The 19795-nt window shown below is 42.6% G+C and overlaps 1 protein-coding gene and 1 long non-coding RNA gene across 2 annotated transcripts; one reads left to right on the forward strand and one right to left on the reverse strand.

Moving 5' to 3' along the window:
* Positions 1–5104: 5104 nt before the first annotated feature.
* Positions 5105–9865, forward strand: LOC140745744 (uncharacterized). Its single transcript, XM_073077638.1, has 3 exons — positions 5105–6841; positions 7216–9284; positions 9799–9865. Exons 1-3 carry the CDS (start codon positions 5105–5107, stop codon positions 9863–9865), a joined length of 3873 nt encoding a protein of 1290 aa, XP_072933739.1.
* Positions 9866–18575: 8710 nt separating this feature from the next.
* LOC140745711 (uncharacterized) lies at positions 18576–19698 on the reverse strand. The gene is made up of 2 exons (XR_012102695.1): positions 19287–19698; positions 18576–19111 (listed from the first exon to the last, which is right to left on the reverse strand). It is a non-coding gene; the product is annotated as an uncharacterized LOC140745711 (long non-coding RNA).
* Positions 19699–19795: the final 97 nt, after the last annotated feature.

Consider the following 19795-nt stretch of genomic DNA (forward strand, 5'->3'; position numbering starts at 1 on the left):
GACCAAAAGAAACGATTATTTTAATCGATATTAGTAAGGATTGAATTGTAAACTTTGCATTTGATCAAGTGATGATCTTGGTTTTAGAGTTGGTTCGACCAATTTTCGCCAGATGGCGCCACTGGTATTCCAATGAAGGTACGAATTTTCAGTTTTATGTATGTTAGTATGTCATATTATTTTCTTTTAAACGCGGGCGAAGCCGCGGGCAAAACCTAGTAAACAATAGTAGAATAGATACTTTTCTACTATCCGAATTCCATTGGTACCATTGGTCGAAACACCTCATATAAGGTTATTTCTCTTACCACATCCTTCAAACCAGGACATTAACTCACTGTTGAATAAGATCCCTTTGTCCTGATTTATTTATTCTAGTATGGATACCCTACTTTTGACCTTACTACAATTAACGTTGAAACGGCTACAATGAGGCAGGGAGCTAATTAATGGTACAGATAAGGCAGTTTTAAACTTTAAAGACAATTAATTAGACTAAACCTTTTGTTACATTAGTTAAAGCTTACGAAACTAAGAATACTTATGGACTGAATAAAATTTTGTTGTTGGAAGATATTTTTAGGGTTCCGTACCCAAAGGGTAAAAACGAAACCCTATTACTAAGCCTCCGCTGTCTGTCCGTCTGTCACAGGGCTCTATCTCCTCAACCGTAATAGACACTTGCAATTTTCTAGAGTTTGAAGGTAGTAGAACCCTTTGTGGTTCGACTCCGGCGGCACTACCGCCACACCTATTTCTACCTAATAACAGCAGTGTTAGGCGCTGCTGTGTTCCGGTTAGAAGGGTGTGGTAAAGGAGACAGACTTTTCCGAGGCGTTCTTTAGTAAGGTTTATTTAGTAAGAGACGAAAGCTATTTAAGCCTTTCGAAAAACAATGTTAAAAACATAGATTAGTAAAGATTACTCACTCCTAAACGCTATTTCTCTGCACTGTTTCTTCGATTTCGTGTTTTTGCACAACTTAACTGCGCATGTCGTCATTATTCCGCATAAATTACACCATGACAGCCATTAAACGGCTGACAGAATTGTCAGCTGTTTAAGTCATTTAATGGCTTGCTTCAATTACAAGGCGGTGTGATATCTATACTTATCAATGATTAAAAAACAATATTTTTCATGCACTTGCCCATATTATTGTTACTTCAATGTAAATAATTCAATCATGTATTTATTACTATTTATTATTAAACATCTTAATACTCGTATGTAACCACAAAGTAAAACTAAGAGAATAATATTATTTTATACTTAGTTATTTTTCTAAGCGTAACCACATTTCTTTACCAGTTTATTTATTTTAAAGGAAAAACAGAAATTATTATATTTTATTCTAATAAAAACAAAGTAATTGTGGTTACTATAACTGAGTAATGTTTTATTCCATGAGAAAGCAATGATGATGAAAAATCGTAAATAGGTAATTACTACATCACTTGGAAAATTACTCAAGAAATAAGATTCATAGATTACATAAATACGGCCATTTTGAATTTTGAATGTAATCATCATAGATCAGTAAAGATACTTCACCGCCTTGAAATTGAATGAAGCCACAAACGGCTTATTAGTAAATTCTTTTTTTGAATTCTTGACAAATAAAAACATTTTTAGAGAAAATTTACAAATAAATAACTAATACTGCGTAATTTACATAATAAATAAATAATTATTTTAAATATTTTTGGGACATTTTAGCACGGAGACGTGGCAAAACTTTTTTATATCACGGCGTGCGTAAATGGACGTTTTACGCACGCTTCGCGTGCGCAAAACCCCCATTTCCGACCCCGTAATATAAAATTTTATACAACACGCGGACGAAAAATGTTTTTCTGACTCGTGTGATTGCAGTCCTCGCCTGCGGCTCGGCCTGCAAACTCACACTTGTCAGAAAAAAATTTTTCGTCCTCGTATTGTAATGTACTATTACGCAACTATTTCAATTCTCAAAACTGGGTACGTTTTCTTGTTAGGAGTGAGTAATCTTTACGTATCTATGGTAATCATAGATACAGAATGTAATTTTTATAAAATCCTTTATCCATAAAATAAACAATTTAACTTATAATATAGGAATAGCAGACGACCATGCAGTCCACCTGATGGTAAGTGGCTACTGCCGCCCATGGACATCTATAATCAACCCTAGATTGGAATAGATATTTTCCGAGGCATTCCAGCTTAGACCTCAGGGATAGCGGCGCATCTGTGGCCGAGCTCAGGTAGGAATATCTAATCCTATCTGGGGTTGATTACAGATGTCCATGGGCGGCAGTAGCCACTTACCATCAGGTGGACTGCATGCTCGTCTGCTACTCTTATATTATAAAAAAAAAAACCTGAGGTCTGCCAGAGATGCGCCGCTACCCCTAAGGACTAAGCTGGAACGCCTCGGAAACGTTTGTCTCCCTTACCAAATCCTCCAAACCAGAGCAGAGCAGCGCTTAACACTGCTGTTATGAGGCAGAAATATCTTGGGCATAATTGTAGATACAAAATGCCATCAACACTTTATGATGTGAATGATGTTCATTGAGTTTTTATAAAATTGTATATCGATAAAATAAACAGATTAAAACTAGTCAGTTGTTTGAGTTTTCCAATTAAATATCTTCTGTATTATTTCAAAGAAACACGTAATTAATTCACGATATCAAATTCAAAATAAGTAATGCCGTTACTTTCGTTTATTGCAACAAGATAAATATGTACAAAAAAGTGTCATAGACAACAAAGTTTTTTTATTACAACAACATTTTTGTTTTTATACCAATATCGCCGTTCCGTTTCTCTTCTCGCCAAAACTTTTTCTTTTTAAAGCGATAAGCCTGAGAATTTCAACCATACCGATCGTAATCTCGATAAATCGATTTGTATTTCAATCAATACCAACTGACAAAAAATGGTATGACCTTCGAAAGTAGAAAGTGCGCTACTTAAGGGCCCACAGATTAATAATTGATTGAAAGTGAATTTTAAATTAAGAATTCATTTTTGAATAATAGTATGTCAATATAGTCATGCAACTAAGCAGTGTATTGATTTTTTGCTCAAATATTTTGAGATGTTTTAAGTAGTATTATTAGTCGCCGTCTATCATTCTGAAGGTGGTAGAACCCTTTGTGGTTCGACTCCGGCGGCACGACCGCCACACCTATTTCTACCTAATAACAGCAGTGTTAGGCGCTGCTGTGTTCTGGTTTAAAGGGTGTGCTAAGGGAGTAATACTTTTCCGAGGCGTTCCAGCTTAGTCCTCAGGGGTAGCGACGCATCTGTGGCCGACCTCATATAGGAATATCTTATCCTATCTTTCCATTCCATCCATTGGGGGTCTATCCATTCCATTGGGGTTCCATCGCTGGCCACTTACCATCAGGCGTAATGCATGTTTAATTATAAAAAGGGAGGTCGCCCTCAACTAAAGCTTCTATCAGAAGTTTATTATAAATGCCCATAGGCGGCAATTGCCCTATCAAGTTAGGTCCTCGCTATTGTAATACCCATACATAGATTAGTAAAGATACTTCGCCGCCTTGAAATTGAATGACGCCACAAATGGCTTATTTTAGTAAGTTCTTTTTTTGAATCCTTGACAAATAAAAACATTTTTAGAGAAAATTTACGAATAAATAACTAATTTACGTAATATTTACGTAATTTACGTAATAAATAAATAATTATTTCAAATATTTTAGGGACATTTTAGCACGGAGACGTGGCTAAACTTTTTTACCCAACTATTTCAATTCTCAAAACTGGGTACATTTTCTTGTTAGGCGTGAGTAATCTTTACTAATCTATGTACCCATATTATAAAAAAAAGTGTTTCAGTTGCTAAACTAATTAAAAATACGGTGATCACTTTCTCATAACAACAATAGAAATATATTAATAATAATTGGCCAAGTGCGAGACGTATTACACAGTGGGTTCTGTACCACGAAAGTTTCGTTTGTATTTAATTTTTAGTCATTGCTATCATAGCTACAAAGGTACATTATGAAAAATTTAAGATAAAAGTTTTTATTTACAAAATATATACAAGAAAATTATAAATAAAATAAGCCATCTAAAATTGGGGCATGGTTCCCAAAACGTTGGCGGCGTTAAAATTGAAGTGTATTTTTACTACAGATAAATAATAATTAAACTGAAAACTACTGTTGAATATCGGCTTTCACATGGGGACCCCCTTTTATAATTTCTCATTTTTAATATGTTTTTTAATATTATAACAGTCATAGTAATACACAATGTAAAATTTCAAAATACCATCTATTACGGTTCAAAAGATACCTGTTACGAATCGAACGACAGCGGAAACTTAACAACGTCGTGCAGTTTCAACCTCAGACTACGGAACCCTAAAAAACTGAATTCCTATCAACACCTGTCTACTTTATAGCTACTTTCTAGTCTAGCTCAGTCTAATTCATTACACATACAAAGTAGATGCCGATGTTCAGAATCAATAAATCAATCGGTTGTTCATACGTGATTAGTTTAGCATACATATAGCTCTGTTTACTATTGAATGGCTGATTCATCCATGTTGAGGCTACTTTGGATACCTACCGTATTTGTGGATCAAAATGAAGCCGACATTGCACACTAAAACTATTTTTTATAGAAGTAGAAAATGAATATGAAGTCCACCTAATGGTAAGGCATTCACTCAACTGTAATCAACTTCAGATTGGATTAGAGTCGCAACTAAACTTTTCCACCGTACTACGTATGATCTCCGCTTAAAACATTTTAAAATTATGTCATTAAAAAACCGTCGCATGATACTCGATATCATGTTTCGATTGTAGCCACTTATTGCAACAATTAAGTATAAACGTTCCATACAATTACCCACGACATCCTATTACCAAAATCTTCCATGTACCACCCAGTAGAACTCACCTCTTCCCCCCCCGAACGGGCTGCCACCTTGTCGTGGTGGGGGGGCTTGTGTGTCCTAATGATCCCCGAGGCTATACGGCAGAGATACTCATACCGGAAGGCGAAGGGTGAAGGACCAGACTAAGAGCGGCCCAGGGGAGCTCACCCCTTAAAAAAGATGCAAAAAAAAATGGATAAGGCTAGTTGTCAAAGTAGTCCCCAGGTGGGTACCCGAAAGGGAGAATCCCACCCCTCTGCTACGGCGGAGGGCAGCCCCTCGTACTCTGGGGGGGGCAGCAACTGCCTCGTAGGTCGGCAATCCGCCGACCTCCGTCAACACGACCCATGCATACCCATAATGGACTCCGAATTAGCTTGCGAGAAAGGCAAATTGCCCGCTGCACAAGAGGCGAAGAGGAAAACGCGGCAAGTTAAAGGTCGGGCAGTAGCTCCACCTACACCAGCCGTCTCGTCAGACGCGGATGAGTTGTCGGACTGTTCTCTTATGTCAGGAGTGTCAGAACAGTCCGCAGCCACATCAGTGCGTGCCCGTAAGAGGACGCTTACGGCGACGAATAGCGGGAGCGAACGGCCAAAAAAGAAGCCGGTGAAACCCCAGGAAGATGGTGATTTTATGATCCCAATGGCCAAGACCAAAACAAAGGCTGTCCTGCCTAGTGCGGAGGAACTAGGCAAAGATATAACCCAGCAGCCTACTGGAGACCTAGGTTCTCGAATAATCGAGAACCTAGAGGTAATAGAAAAGGCGGCAAGTAGTTCCCGCAATCTAAAAGGGGACTTGGTGCAAACCATCCGCTTGGCCGTACGCCACGTGCAGGCAGCAGCGACAGAGGTAGTGCAGCGGGCAACCACTGCACACCTGGAACAGGAAAATGCGATGCTGCGTTCCCAGCTTGCTGGTCTGCACGGGAAGTTCGACGCCCTTACGGCGGAGTTGAACGAGCTGCGCCGTAAGAACGCCCTGAATAAACCAGAGCCGCCTCGCCCCTCGGAACCGAGGAGAGCCGTAAACAGAGAGGATGCTCTGATAGAAAAGATCGGGCACATAGTGGACCTGAAGCTGGCCTCTTTTAGGGACGAGTTGTTCCCGGGGAGAGCGGTCCGGCCTCCGTTAATGCAGAAAGCCGCACCCGTTGGGCCTTCGCACCTCCCAGTGGCCACAATGCCGATACGGCCTCCCGTTGTTTCGACTTCGGCCGCGCAGGAGGGTACCTGGGCCACAGTCGTGGGGCGCAAAGCCCGAGCAAAGGAGCGGCACCCGGTCCATTTGGAGCCAGATCGGAGGCAATTCCCGAGCCTGGGACGTGGGAAGAATGTCACCCGACGGCGTCCTGCGACCGGATCAGCACAGGCACCGGCAGCTCGAGCAACCGAGCCAGCGCGGGCCGGCAAAAAGAAGGCAACTAAGAGGCTTCCGCGAGTACCGAAGTCGGCGGCCGTGGCAGTCACGGTGCCTGAGGGGTCGGAGATTACCTATGCGGAGGTAATGAAGACCGCGAAGGCCCAAATCCAACTTGCCGATCTAGGCATTCCTGCTTTGCGGCAGAAGAAGGCCATAAACGGCGGTCTTCTCCTGGAGGTTTCCGGCGAGGATTGCGCTGGGAAAGCCGACGCCCTGGCACGAAAGTTACAGGAGACTGTCGCGGAGATGGGCGTCAGGGTGGCCAGGCCCACGAAGCAAGGGGAGGCCAGGGTGATGGATTTGGACGACTCCGTCACCCAGCAAGACGTCGCCAACGCAATCGCCGGGGCCTGCGGATGCATTGCCAGCGACGTCAGGGTCGGAGAGATCCGGAGAAGACCTTCGGCTTTGGGGACGGCCTGGGTGCGCTGTCCCCTTACGGCTATCTACAAGCTGGCTGCGGCAAAGCGACTCCTCGTCGGCTGGGTGTCCGCGAGAGTAGAGGTACTGCCTGCTAGGTCGCTCCAATGTTTCCGGTGCCTTGAGATGGGTCATGCACGGCACCAATGCACCAGCACCAAAGACAGGAGTGCATTGTGTTACGTATGTGGCGAGCCCGGACATAAGGCGAGCCAATGCGGGGCACAATCGCCAAAATGCGCCCTGTGTGCTGACCTTGGTCGCCCAGCTGACCATCGACTCGGTGGGAGGAGGTGTTCGCCTCCGAAGCGAAGGCGCCGGGGCATTGGAGTGAGCGAAACAGCGGTCATGGCTGCCGGCTCAACACGGACAGATGGGCCTGCGCGTCAAAGCGCTTCGTCCCATTGTCCAACAGCGGAAGCGATGGACTCTTGATGGATAGGTCTCCGTCACTTAAGATCCTCCAGGGGAACCTGAACCACTGCCGCGGGGCGCAGGACTTGCTCCAGCAATGCCTCGTGGACTGCTCGGTTGCCTTGGCAGTGGTGGCGGAGCCCTATTCAGTTCCGGAGCATCCGCGATGGGTCGGAGACGACGTGCAGTCCGTTGCCGTGTACTGGACAGGTGGCGAAGGAGATCCTCCGTGCTCCAAACTTCACTCCGAGCGGGGCATAGTCGCGGTGGAGTGGGGTCCCCTCGCGGTTTTGGGGTGTTATGTTTCCCCCAATTGTAGTCTGGCGACATACGAGGAATTCCTCGACCGTTTGGCAAGCTGTGTACGCTCCTGTCTTCCCCGCCCAGTGATCGTACTTGGCGATTTTAACGCGCATTCGAGGGCCTGGGGAAACAGGCGCGACACCGTCAGGGGTCGAGCAACACTCGAGTGGGCGGCCGGGCTGGACCTGCGTCTGCTTAATCGTGGATCGGTCAGCACGTGCGTGCGTTGGCAGGGAGAGTCGATTGTTGATCTTTCGTGGGCGACTCTCTCTGCCGAGCGCTTGGTCACGGATTGGAGGGTGGCCGAAGACCTCGTCACGTTGTCTGACCATCGCCACATACTGCTAGACGTAGTTTTGCAGCTCCCGGCTGCCGACACACGCCGCCAGGCTAACGACCATCCGCGTCGGTGGGCACGAAAGCGTCTCAACCAGGACTTGCTCGTCGCTGCTGCCCATGTCGTGGACTGGTCCAACGCCGCTGAAGGGGATGCCCAGGTCGATCCGGAAGAGGAAGCGATTCGGCTCAGGGATGACATGACGGCAATCTGCGAATCCGCGATGCCGCGTGTCAGACCTGGCTGGAGACGCCCTGTGTACTGGTGGTCAGAGCGCATCGCATGTCTGCGCGCAGCTTGCCTGCGAGCTCGACGCCAGTACACTCGGGCTCGACGACGCCGATCGGCTGGCGCCGCGGAACGGCAGGAGAAGTACGTGGAGTACCGGGCCGCAACAACATTGCTTCAGGGCGCTATCGCCGATAGCAAGGCCCGGAACTGGAGCGCACTCGTGGAGGGGCTGGACCGAGACCCATGGGGGCGTCCTTACAAGATGGTACTCGGTAAGCTACGTCCATGGGTGCCTCCACTGACGGAAACCCTCGACCCGATTTTCGTCGACACAGTGGTTGACTGCTTGTTCCCAGGAACCGCTGACGAGTCGGGTTTTTCCGCGGCGCTGCCGGATATCCCTGTCTGGTCGGAGGAGCTGACAGTGACGGAGAGCGAGCTCGACGGTGCCGTTAAGCGCATGTCGAAGCGGAATACTGCGCCGGGACCGGACGGAATTCCAGGACAGGCTTGGGTCTTAGCGCTGACAGTGCTGGGGGGGAGGCTTCGAAGGCTGTTCACCGCTTGCTTCCGGTACGGAAGTTTCCCTTCTGAGTGGAGGCGGGCGAGGCTCGTATTATTGCACAAGCGGGGCAAGCCTCGAGACTCTCCATCAGCGTACAGACCCATCTGCCTGTTGGACGAGGCGGGCAAGCTATTCGAGCGGATCATCTCCGCTCGGATTAGCCAGCATCTTGCATGCCACGGCCCGGACCTGTCTGAAAACCAATTCGGCTTCCGGCAGCAGCGCTCGACTGTCGACGCGATCCTCCGTGTCCGCACGCTCTCAGAGCAGGCCATCTCCCAGGGTAGAGTAGTCCTGGCGGTTAGCCTTGACATAGTCAACGCTTTTAACTCTCTACCCTGGAGAGCGATTATGGACGGGCTGTCTGTCCATCAGGTGCCTTCCTACTTGCGGAATGTCCTGAAGGCGTATCTGTCGGACAGACGCATCAGATTCCCAGGCCGTTATGGGAGCGTTCGCGAGAGGAGCGTCGTGCGTGGGGTACCGCAGGGTTCGGTACTGGGTCCATTGCTGTGGAATATCGCTTATGACGCGGTGCTGAGAACGGTGCTCCCGGATGGAGTGAGCATCGTATGCTATGCCGATGACACCCTCGTCCTCACTGAAGGGGAGTGTTTCAGTAGGACGGTTCGGCTAGCAGAGCTCGGGGTGGCACGCGTCATAGAGAATATTCACAGGTTGGGCCTCCAGATAGCGTCCCATAAAACCGAGGCGATGTGGTTACACGGCCGCAGGCCGAGTGTCGTACCAGCTGAGACCTCAGTGCGTGTCGGTGATACGGACGTCCGGATAGGCGGGTACATGAAGTACCTTGGCCTAACACTGGACGGCCGCTGGCGCTTCAACGAGCACTTTGATCGTCTCGTCCCCCGGATTCATAAGGTAGCGGGTGCAATGCACAGACTGCTGCCAAATCTCGGGGGACCAAGGGAAGAAGTCCGCCGCCTCTACGCGGGTGTGATACGCTCGATCGCGCTCTACGGTGCGCCGGTATGGTCGGACAGGTTGTCTGGCTGCCGGCGCCTTGCGCGGAAACTTAACTCCGCGCAACGTACGATCGCGATCAGAGTCGCCCGGGGGTATCGTACCATATCGTACGAGGCGGCGACAGTCCTGGGGCGGTTTCCGCCCCTGGACATTCTGGCGGATATGGATGCACGGGTCTTTAATAAGATCCGCGTCCTCCGTCAGAGGACTGAACCCTTCACTGAAGAAACGGTCGAAGTGCTTCGGAGGAGAGCCAGGTGGCGCGCTCTGAGGTGCTGGCGAGATCGGCTATTGGAACCACGTAACATACGCCAACGAGTGGTCGATGCTATCGTACCGAACTTTCGGGCTTGGCTCATTGCCAAAGGTCGTGTCACCTTTCGGTTGACCCAGATACTCACCGGACATGGCTGTTTCGGTGAGTACTGCAGTACTGCCCAGCGTCGGAGTCTCAGCGGCGGATCCTCGTGTCAAAAGTGGGACCCGACCTGTCTCCAGCGGCCATTGTTGGGGCGATGGTTCAGCGCAGCGAAGCCTGGGAGGGCATGATCACCTTTTGCGACATAGTCATGTCCGCGAAGGAAGACGCCGAGCGAGCTAGGGAGCGCGCTGAACCCGCTCGGAGGAGAAGTCGCCGCGGGCGTACATAACGCCCACCGGCGCGGGGTCCCTGTAGTTCCGGGACCAGAATAGGGCTACGGTATCTCCTGCCTGTCGTAAGAGGCGACTAAAAGGGGCTTCCGGGGTTGCGGGTCGTAAGAGTGGGAGCTCGAACCGCCCGGACAGCGACCCCGGGAAGGACGGCGGTATGTGTGGTCGCATACCGTTGTGCACACCAGACGGTGTGGCGAGCGTCACGCTCACCTGGGAGGAGCCCGATGGGGCAACGCGCTAAGAGGACTCCGGTTGCGTTCCTCTGGAGATCCCGGAGTCCTCTACGCAGCGCAGAGGACGGCCACCGGGGGGGTTTTAGTGCGGTAAGAATCCCACATAACCCCGTGCCGCTCCCACGGTACAGGGTACCTTTTGAAGGTTTCCCCCTCGTAACCAAAAAAAAAAAAAAAGAACTCACCTCTTCAAACATTCCACCCTCTCTAGGATCTCTGCTGAATATAACCAAGTGTGTGCATCAGCCGACATAGAAATTTTTCATGACGAATGTTGTCGTCTTAAAAACAAATTATCTACCTACCTCAACAGTTTTGCTTCCTGAGTAAATTATGTATATTTATTGTATAGATTTATTTTATTTTCTTTTCTAAGTATCTTACATTATTTGCATAGATATCACGTCTCTATTTCTATAAATGTTGTACATGCCTATAACTGGCTTGCATACCAGTGTATCTTATTATATCACAATGTTATTTATAAAATTTCTGTATGTTATGCTGTTGGTGTGTCAAATAAATAAAATAAAATAAACTTGACCACCGATGCTACTGGAGGCAAGAGTGGGAGCTCGAACCTCCCGGCCAGCGACCCCGGGATGGACTGCGGTATGTGTGGACTGTGGTCGCATACCGTCTTATCCACCAGGCGGTGTAGCGTGACGATGCTCATCTAGGCGGAGCCCAATAGGGCTGTACGCTGAGAGGACTCCGGTTGCGTTCCTTTGCAGATCCCAGACTCCCTCCCATCCCGGAGCGGCACTACCGCTACACCTATTTCTAAATAACAGCAGTCTTAAGCGCCGCTGTAAATTGCATATATTAATTAACAGCAATACTGTTTATATTAATTAACTATTTAATTAACGATATCCTGGAATATTTTATCACAATTTGTCACGTATCCACAAGATTATATGAATTACGAGCTTTTGCCCGCGACTTCGCTCGCGTTACGAAGTAATATTTTCATCCCCTATTTTATCCCCTTGGGGGTAGAATTGATCAAAATCCTTTCTTAGCGGATGCCTACGTCATAACATATCTGCATGCCAAATTTTAGCCCGATCCGTCCAGTGGTTTGGGCTGTGCGTTGATAGATCACTATGTCAGTCAGTCAGTCACCTTTGAGTTATATATATTTAGATTACATTGGGAATCCCCTTAAAACTGGCTTAAGGAAAACCCTCCGTACAATATGGTCGTAAGTTATGCTAATTTTAAACTTCACTTTATTCATATTAAGGAAAAGATAACAGTGTAATTTTAATTAATGGTTAGCCAAGTGTAAGTCGAACTCGCACAGAGGGTTCCGTACGACCAGATTTTCCTAACTTTTCTACACTCACAGCCCCAACTAGGATTCCCTGTATCATGGTTACCATGGACACACACATAGAAAAGTACACAAACACCCAGACCCAGAAACAGAAATCTAAGTTTATCATTCAGATTTCTGTCTGGCCGGGGATCGAACCCGGGACCCTCTGCGCGTCAGACCGATATGGTGACCGCTCCGCCACGCGGGTCGTCATAACATTTTAATTCATCTTTTAATTCTATAATATTTATTATTATAACACCCATTGAAGTAAAGGTGCTATGAAAAAGCAAAAAACGTCGAATAATAGCGTTAGGTTAGGTTTCTTGTATGGCGACCCCCACTTATTATCAACTTTTATTTTTTTATTTTTAGTATTTGTTGCTACACCGGCCATCATAATACATAATATGTAAAAAATCAATTGTCTATCTACTTATTATCGTTCGGATAGAGCCATGACAGACGGACAGATGAGCTGACGGCGCTTGCTTAGTAATAAGGATCCGTCTTTAACCCTTTTACGGAACCCTAAAAAAGTAAAAATTAATAAATATGTATGATAATATACTATACTATTTATTCAAAGACCTTCATAACATTCGGTTGTAAAAAGAAATTTGTCAAAGAACTCACACGTTTTACTAGACAATAAAACGAATTGACATAGAAAAGTTAGACCTAGATCCTAATATGACCGGCCTAAAACAGTCTGTCTGTGACACAGTCCTTATAGGGTTCCTTTGATGTGAAAACCGTCGAACTTCGGCCTCTATGATGTCACCACTCATTGTGAATTCGCGAAAACTGTAGAGTGTCCATTCTTTTTAACACGCTTTTATTGGCTTGGGTTGTATCTAAAGTCTGATTCATAATTAGGTGTCCAAAATGTAAACAAAGAAATGTCATTGTCAAAATTCGATTACAGGTATTGCAAACCTTAACAAATTAACAAGAAACGAAAACTTTCACAAAATTCAACATAAAACAAAAACTTAATAACTGCACACAATTAAAAAAACGCGCTAGGAAAACTAGAAAAAAAATCGAGTTCGATCACGATCACGAAAATGAATAATATCAACTACGAAAATTAAAAATGGCGGCACATAAAATGTTTTGGATGCCGATTGTGTGACCATTATCACAATTTAATTTTCTCTCATAAATCTTGTTTTTTATTATTATTACTGTATGAAATGAAATTGAGTTAATATAAATATTGGAAAATGTGAATTGATTTTAATTTATTTAGATTATTATTTTATTATCGATGTATTAATTTAATATTGTCAAAAATAAGAAACTGCCATTTGACACATACGTTCTTGATAGGTCAACACCTTTGTTTACATTTTGGACACCTAATTATGAATCGGACTATATGTATGTATGTAACGGAGTCTTTGAGCTTAATTTTCACCGATTTCCACAACTGATTAATTTGAAACTTTGCACACGTGTCAAGGACCGATGACAATGCAATAATTTGATAACAGTTTCAGTTTCAATTCAATTTATGAGTTTGTCACAGAATAAAAAATAAAAAAAAAATAGTACAAAAAACACGCTTTTTGATGCGATTCATACTTCGATCACTAATAAGAACTTTGTTGTATTAGTTGAAACACAATTTTGTACTTTATTACTTCCTTTATTTACTAGGCCTCAATTATACATTACACTTTCTTACTGAACTAATCCTTTGTACTTTGCCCATCTTATATCCTCTTGTTCCTTTTTAGTGTTACCAGCTCCCTTTCAGTGTTGCTACTCGTAGCTCCCTTCTACCTGTCATGTTCCATTCTTCCAACAAATTTCATAACTGTTCTCTCATAGATAATTGCCAATAAAATAATTGTAACATTTAAACTGTCAAGCACCCCACGCTTTTTACTCTTATTTGAACTATTATTTTAAAAACTTAAATTATTTTTGAGTTTTTAGTTCGATTAGTGTGGTTTTTATTACTTTTTTTGTCTGCGCTTTTTTTAATTTAAAACTATTATATATTTAAATAATACTAGTATGCCCTGCGGATCGCCCGCATTAAAAAAAATAACATGACATACATACAACTGAAAATGTGTATCTTCACTAAAATTATGGTCGCGCCATCTGTCGAAATTTGGTCGTACCAACTCAGAAACCTTTGCAGGCTCACACACAACAACTTTGCTAAAGATCATCACATTATCAAATGCACAGTTTACGATTCTATAAAGGACATACAGACAAACATTTTATATAGGTATATAGATGAGAGGAGCAGACGAGCATGCAGTGCACTTAGTAAGTGGCTACTGCCGCCCATGGACATCTGTACTCAACCCCAGATAAGACTAGATTCTTAATTGAGGTTGGCCACAGATGATGCTATTCCTGAGGACTAAGTTGGAACGCCTCAAAAAAGACGTGACCCTTACCATGTGCTTTAACACGGAACACAACAGCGCTTAACACTACTTATATTGGGCAGAAATAGGCGTGGTAGTGGTGCCTGCAGAATTGAACCAGGGATGATTCTACCACCTTCATAACTAGTCTTCAAGATGTCGTTTTCATACTAATTATATACCATGGATTTGCGCAAAGTAACGCCTAATACTGTTAACTTATTATTAAGTAGTTGTTGATGTTTTTTTTATAATATAGAAGTAGCAGACGAGCATGCAGTCCACCTGATGGTGAGTGGCTACTGCCGCCCATGGACATCTGTAATCAATCCCAGATAGGATTAGATATTCCTACGTGAGGTCGGCCACAGATGCGCCGCTACCCCTGAGGAGTAAGCTGGAACGCCTCGGAAAAGTCTGTGTCCCTTACCACACCCTTCAAAACGGAACACAGCAGCGTTTAACACTGCTGTTATTAGGTAGAAATAGGTGTGGCGGTGGTGCCGCCAGAGTCGAACCACAAAGGGTTCTACCACCTTCAGATGGTAGTGTACTTAGTTCTTTTCAGAGATTCATTGACAGCAGTAACTCCCAATTAGCATCAAGTACACTGCACGCTCGCTATTTGAGTTTTATTAAAGACAAGCTGTGCCCCGCGGTTTCACCCGCGTTAAAAAGAAATGTAACAATATCCATACAATAAGTAGCATAAGTTACTCGTTATTACATCAGCTACCTACCAGTGAAAGTCCCGTCAAAATCAGTCCAGCCATTTCAGAGATTAGCCAGAACAAACAGACAGACAGACAGACAGACAAAAATTGTAAAAATATTTATTTTGGTGTATGTATATTTATATGCATGTAGTAAAAATCTGTTATTTCAATATTAAAAACAGACACTCCAATTTTATTTATATGATAGCCTAGGCCTTGTCGCTTCCATTATAACTCCAATATTGTCCCAAATGATCTCATGTTTGCCTTATGAATGTACACACAATAAATATTTGGGTAAATGACAAAACGTATAAAAGAACGACAAGATGACTCAAACGCATAACATTTAGGACATTCTAGGACATGCTTGAAAGTTAACGCTTTCCCATAGCTGTAACTCGGGCTCTCGAGGGGTTCTAGGTTCAAATCCTATGCACCTCTGATTTTTCATAGTTATCTGCGCATTACACATTTATTACCACATGCTTTAACGGTGAAGGAAAACATCGTGAGGAAACTTGTACACCTGAGAGATTAATACAAAATGGACGACGACACTTCAGCCTCACACTATTTTACGTACACATCAATCTAATATATAAAATTCTCGTGTCACAGTTTTCGTTGCCATATTCCTCCGAAACGGCTTGACCGATTTTGATGAAATGTTATGTGCTTATCCGGTATCTATGAGAATCGGCCAACATCTATTTTTCATCCCCCTAAATAATAAGGGTTGTTCACCCTTAACATTTTTCAAGTCAGCTAGTAACACATCCAAAAACGAATACACAAACACCCAGACCCAGTCAAGGTAACAATATTAACCAAACAATATTAAGGGTGAATCGAAAGCCCAGTTAGTTTCAGTTAAAGTTAAGTATAACAGTAACTTTGACGGTAGCGATGGTATGTAAGAATTCTGTGTTGCACCAATTGATTTGTCATTAACGCCATTTGTGTCGCTGTCCCCGCAATTTTTATTCGAAATTGATCGATAGGGAAGTTGACAAATACAGTAACTCTAACCGATCGAAATCGAGCGGGTAAAGTTAAGTATTAGTTATGACGTCATTTCAACCTCAACTAAAATGGTGCAACTAATTAACTAATGAAGGGAGAACGACTTTTTCGAGGCGTTCCAGCTTAGTCCTCAGGGGTAGCGGCGCATCTGTGGCCGACCTCAGGTAGGAATATCTTATCCTATCTGGTTGATTACAGATGTCCATGGGCGGCAGTAGCACTTACCATCAGGTGGACTGCATGCTCGTCTGCTACACCTATATTATAAAAAAAAACAAATTCCGAAGTGTTGCCACCATACGCAAATGAGTCACAGCGGTTACAAATTTAACACGCGAGCCCCGCGTATCGTTTTTGGTACAATGTCCCGTACTAGAACGTGAATACATTATTAATTACTATCATCCTGTATTACTAGCGTAGTGAGGTGTTGGGTGACGGCGAGTGGCGAGAAGCGATAATGAAGCGATGTATTGTGAACAATGAAAGATATGTTGCGTTAAGTATACTTCAGGGGGTTATCCCACATAACCCCGTGTCGCTCCCACGGCATAGGGTACCTTTTGAAGGTTTCCCCCTCGTGAACAAAAAAAAAAAGGTAGTAAAACCCTCTTTGGTTCGTCTCCGCCACACCTATTTCTGTCTAATAACAGCATCGTTAAGCGGTGCTGTGTTCTGGTTTGAAGGGTAAGGCACACATATATTCGTGGCATTCCTGTTTAATCCTCAGACGTAGCGATACATATTTCATTAAAGAAAATACGCTTTTTATATAAAAAAAAATATACGAGCAGCAGACGAGCATGCAGTCAACCTGATGGTAAGTGGCTACTGTCGCCCATGGACATACGTAATCAACCTCAGATAGGATCAGATATACCTACCTGAGGTCGACCACTGATGTGTCGCTAACCCTGAGGACTAAGCTGGAACGCCTTGGAAAATTATGTCTCCTATACACCCTTCAAATCAAAACACAGCAGCGCTTGACAGTTGACACTACTGTTAATGGGCAGAAATAGGTGTGACGGTGTCGCCGGAGACGAACCAGAAAGGGTTCTACCACCTTCAAATAGCGCTTCACGATACTCGCTTGAGTCGCTTGTAATGAAGCAAGTGCCTTAGACCCGTTAACTGGTTAATCGCATACGTTTTCGAGATAAGCCTTACATATAAATAGGTTTATAACTTACTATGAACAAGGTACATTTTTTTCTGTGAAATGCTAATTTTAAAAGTTTTTGGCAACAGGAAATTATGGTTTGAGAATAGGTAATGGTAACGCGGACATACTACGTGTGTAAAAAGTTTGAAAATCTTGACGGCCCATTTTAAAGTTATGATATTATAGGTACTTCTTTTCGAGTATTTAAATTAAATATAAAAATCTGTCCAAATCCAAATTACTGTCCCTAACATAGATCAGTAAAGATACTTCGCCACCTTTATATTAGTAAGTTCTTTTTTTGAATTCTTGACAAATAAAAACATTTTTGAGAACATTTACGAATAAATACTGCGTAATTAACGTAATAAATAAATAATTATTTCAAATATTTTAGGGACATTTTAGCACGGAGACGTGGCAAAACTTTTTTACGCAACTATTTCAATTCTTAATTCAGTTCAATTCAATTCAATTCAGTTCTAATTGAGTCCATGGCGTCAGTGACGAATCCTCCGATTACATAATTCAAAACCGTCTAAATTAAGAAAAAATGATAACTTATCCTTACTGAACCTCCTTATAAATAACTTATGGGACTTTTATAGGGAAATTATGCAAGCCATGGAAATTGCTCATTCAAAATATATGACAAATGATAAAAAAACATTGTCTATAATTCATTATAGTATATTTTTTATTTTAAAATGTTAAATATAAAAAGAAAAGTGGACTTTTGACGGCAATTGGCTACTTGACACTTTTTGGGAAAGTGTTTTAATGAATTAGTATACGTATTATATATGCCTTTCATTGATCACTTTTTCGAAAAAAGGGCTATTCATTAATAAAAATCAAACTTTCTTTACGGTGAACGGAACGTCGCATTAAATCAGGCGGTCAAGTGTCATTTTGTGGCGGAACGTCATTACACTGTAAACAAACAACGCTTAGAAGAAAATTGAGAGTTATTTAGCTATTATAACTAAAAATTTAAATAAATGACAAGTTATAAGACGTGTGCAGTGACGATGTGTACAAGTACGATCGTAACAAATTTGCTTATACAAGTTCCTAAACCCAAATCTCATAAACGTTAAAGAACTTGCAGATTCTTATATGTTTAAATCCTCTGTTTGCAAGCAATGACATTTTGTACTATCTATGTAAGAGAAGTATTATTGAAAAAAAGGAATAAATTTAGTAACTCTCGAGTGATTCGTCGATTCCACATCATTGGAACGGGACGTAATCAAAACAAAACAGCAAGTGGAAGTATTCATATATTTAATATATTATATAGATGTCTATGATAAGAATAGAATTATGGGACGTCTATGAGAATTCTATTTTAAGGGCCCATTCTGTAATTAATAGGACACAATTAAAATATTTCATGACTGTGTTATTATTGATGGTGCATGTGCACTGATTAAGTTACAGGACTGTATAATTAAAAATACATGATTTGCTAATATTAGTATTTTATTAACCAATTTCTTTGTTTATTTGGTTTATATGGTTCTATTAGTGAGTACACACAGTAGAACTTTTGTATATATTTATCATATGTTACATTTACAATAATTACTACAGATCACCTAAGCTAAATTTTTGTGCTGCTTGCGTGTCTGCTTTTCTTCATTACTAAAATTATTTTCCGTAACAAATGGATATATATTTTTATCACTGTCATTTTCAGAATTAAATTGCAATGCAATAATAGGAACTGTATGGTCACTTTTCTTCCTTCATCTTGTTTGGTAGGTTACGCAAGTAAAGTACTATTTCCCGTGTACTTTACTTTATGTATTTCAGATTGGTGCCCACTTTCGAAACTTTTGGCTCCTCACTTCTTCTAGGCAGGACGGTCATCACATTTTCATTTTCATTGATGTACCTTGTGTTCAGGACAACTTTTACTTTTCATGAAACACAAACTTGCCTTCCTCTTAAACTGCACATACTCTATAACGTCGTCACTATACGATTGTCGGGAAGATCTGTAAATATAAATATAACCAATTAATAACCTTAAAACAGTTCACATAAGAATATAAGTATATTTAAAAAAATCTTAATTACTTGAAGACAACCTTTCTTCTGTCTGAAGTCAGTTAAGAAATGTTTAAATTGTCCGATGTGATTAAATGTAAATATAAAGAATGTTTTACTTACGTTGTTTATTTGATATTTCCATAGGTTATCTCACGGAAGTTTTTGTATCCATTTTGATTTATTGCACTGCATATATGGATCTTCTTTAAGCAGGTTCACGCTATCAGCTTTAATATAGTATGGCTTAATTTCGGTTCACAACATAAATTCAACCAACTCTAACAGCAAACGATTTAATTATTATTTGTCTTGTTTGGTTTCGATGTAGTGACGTCACATGACATTTGAGGCAGCACTGTCGCCGTTTTGGGATTTAAAATCCACAGATAAAAAATCGAAAATTTCTTTTTAAAAATTAAAATACTTAGAACGTATTAAAAAATAATCGAAATACTGCATAATTTATGTTTACTTATAAGCTATCATATCCAACATATTTCATATTTTATTGTTATAACTGTCAAGTACCCAATTCCTTTATTGTCTAGATGCCTTAAATAGATAAGGTGAAACCAGAGCGTAGGCACTACTCGCATCATTGTTGACGTAATGTAAAATTTCATTTTGAG

The sequence above is a fragment of the Epargyreus clarus genome, unplaced genomic scaffold (genome assembly GCF_041222505.1).
Source record: "Epargyreus clarus isolate Ecla_fem2 unplaced genomic scaffold, WU_Ecla_fem_2.2 ptg000011l, whole genome shotgun sequence".
NCBI lineage: Eukaryota > Metazoa > Arthropoda > Insecta > Lepidoptera > Hesperiidae > Epargyreus > Epargyreus clarus.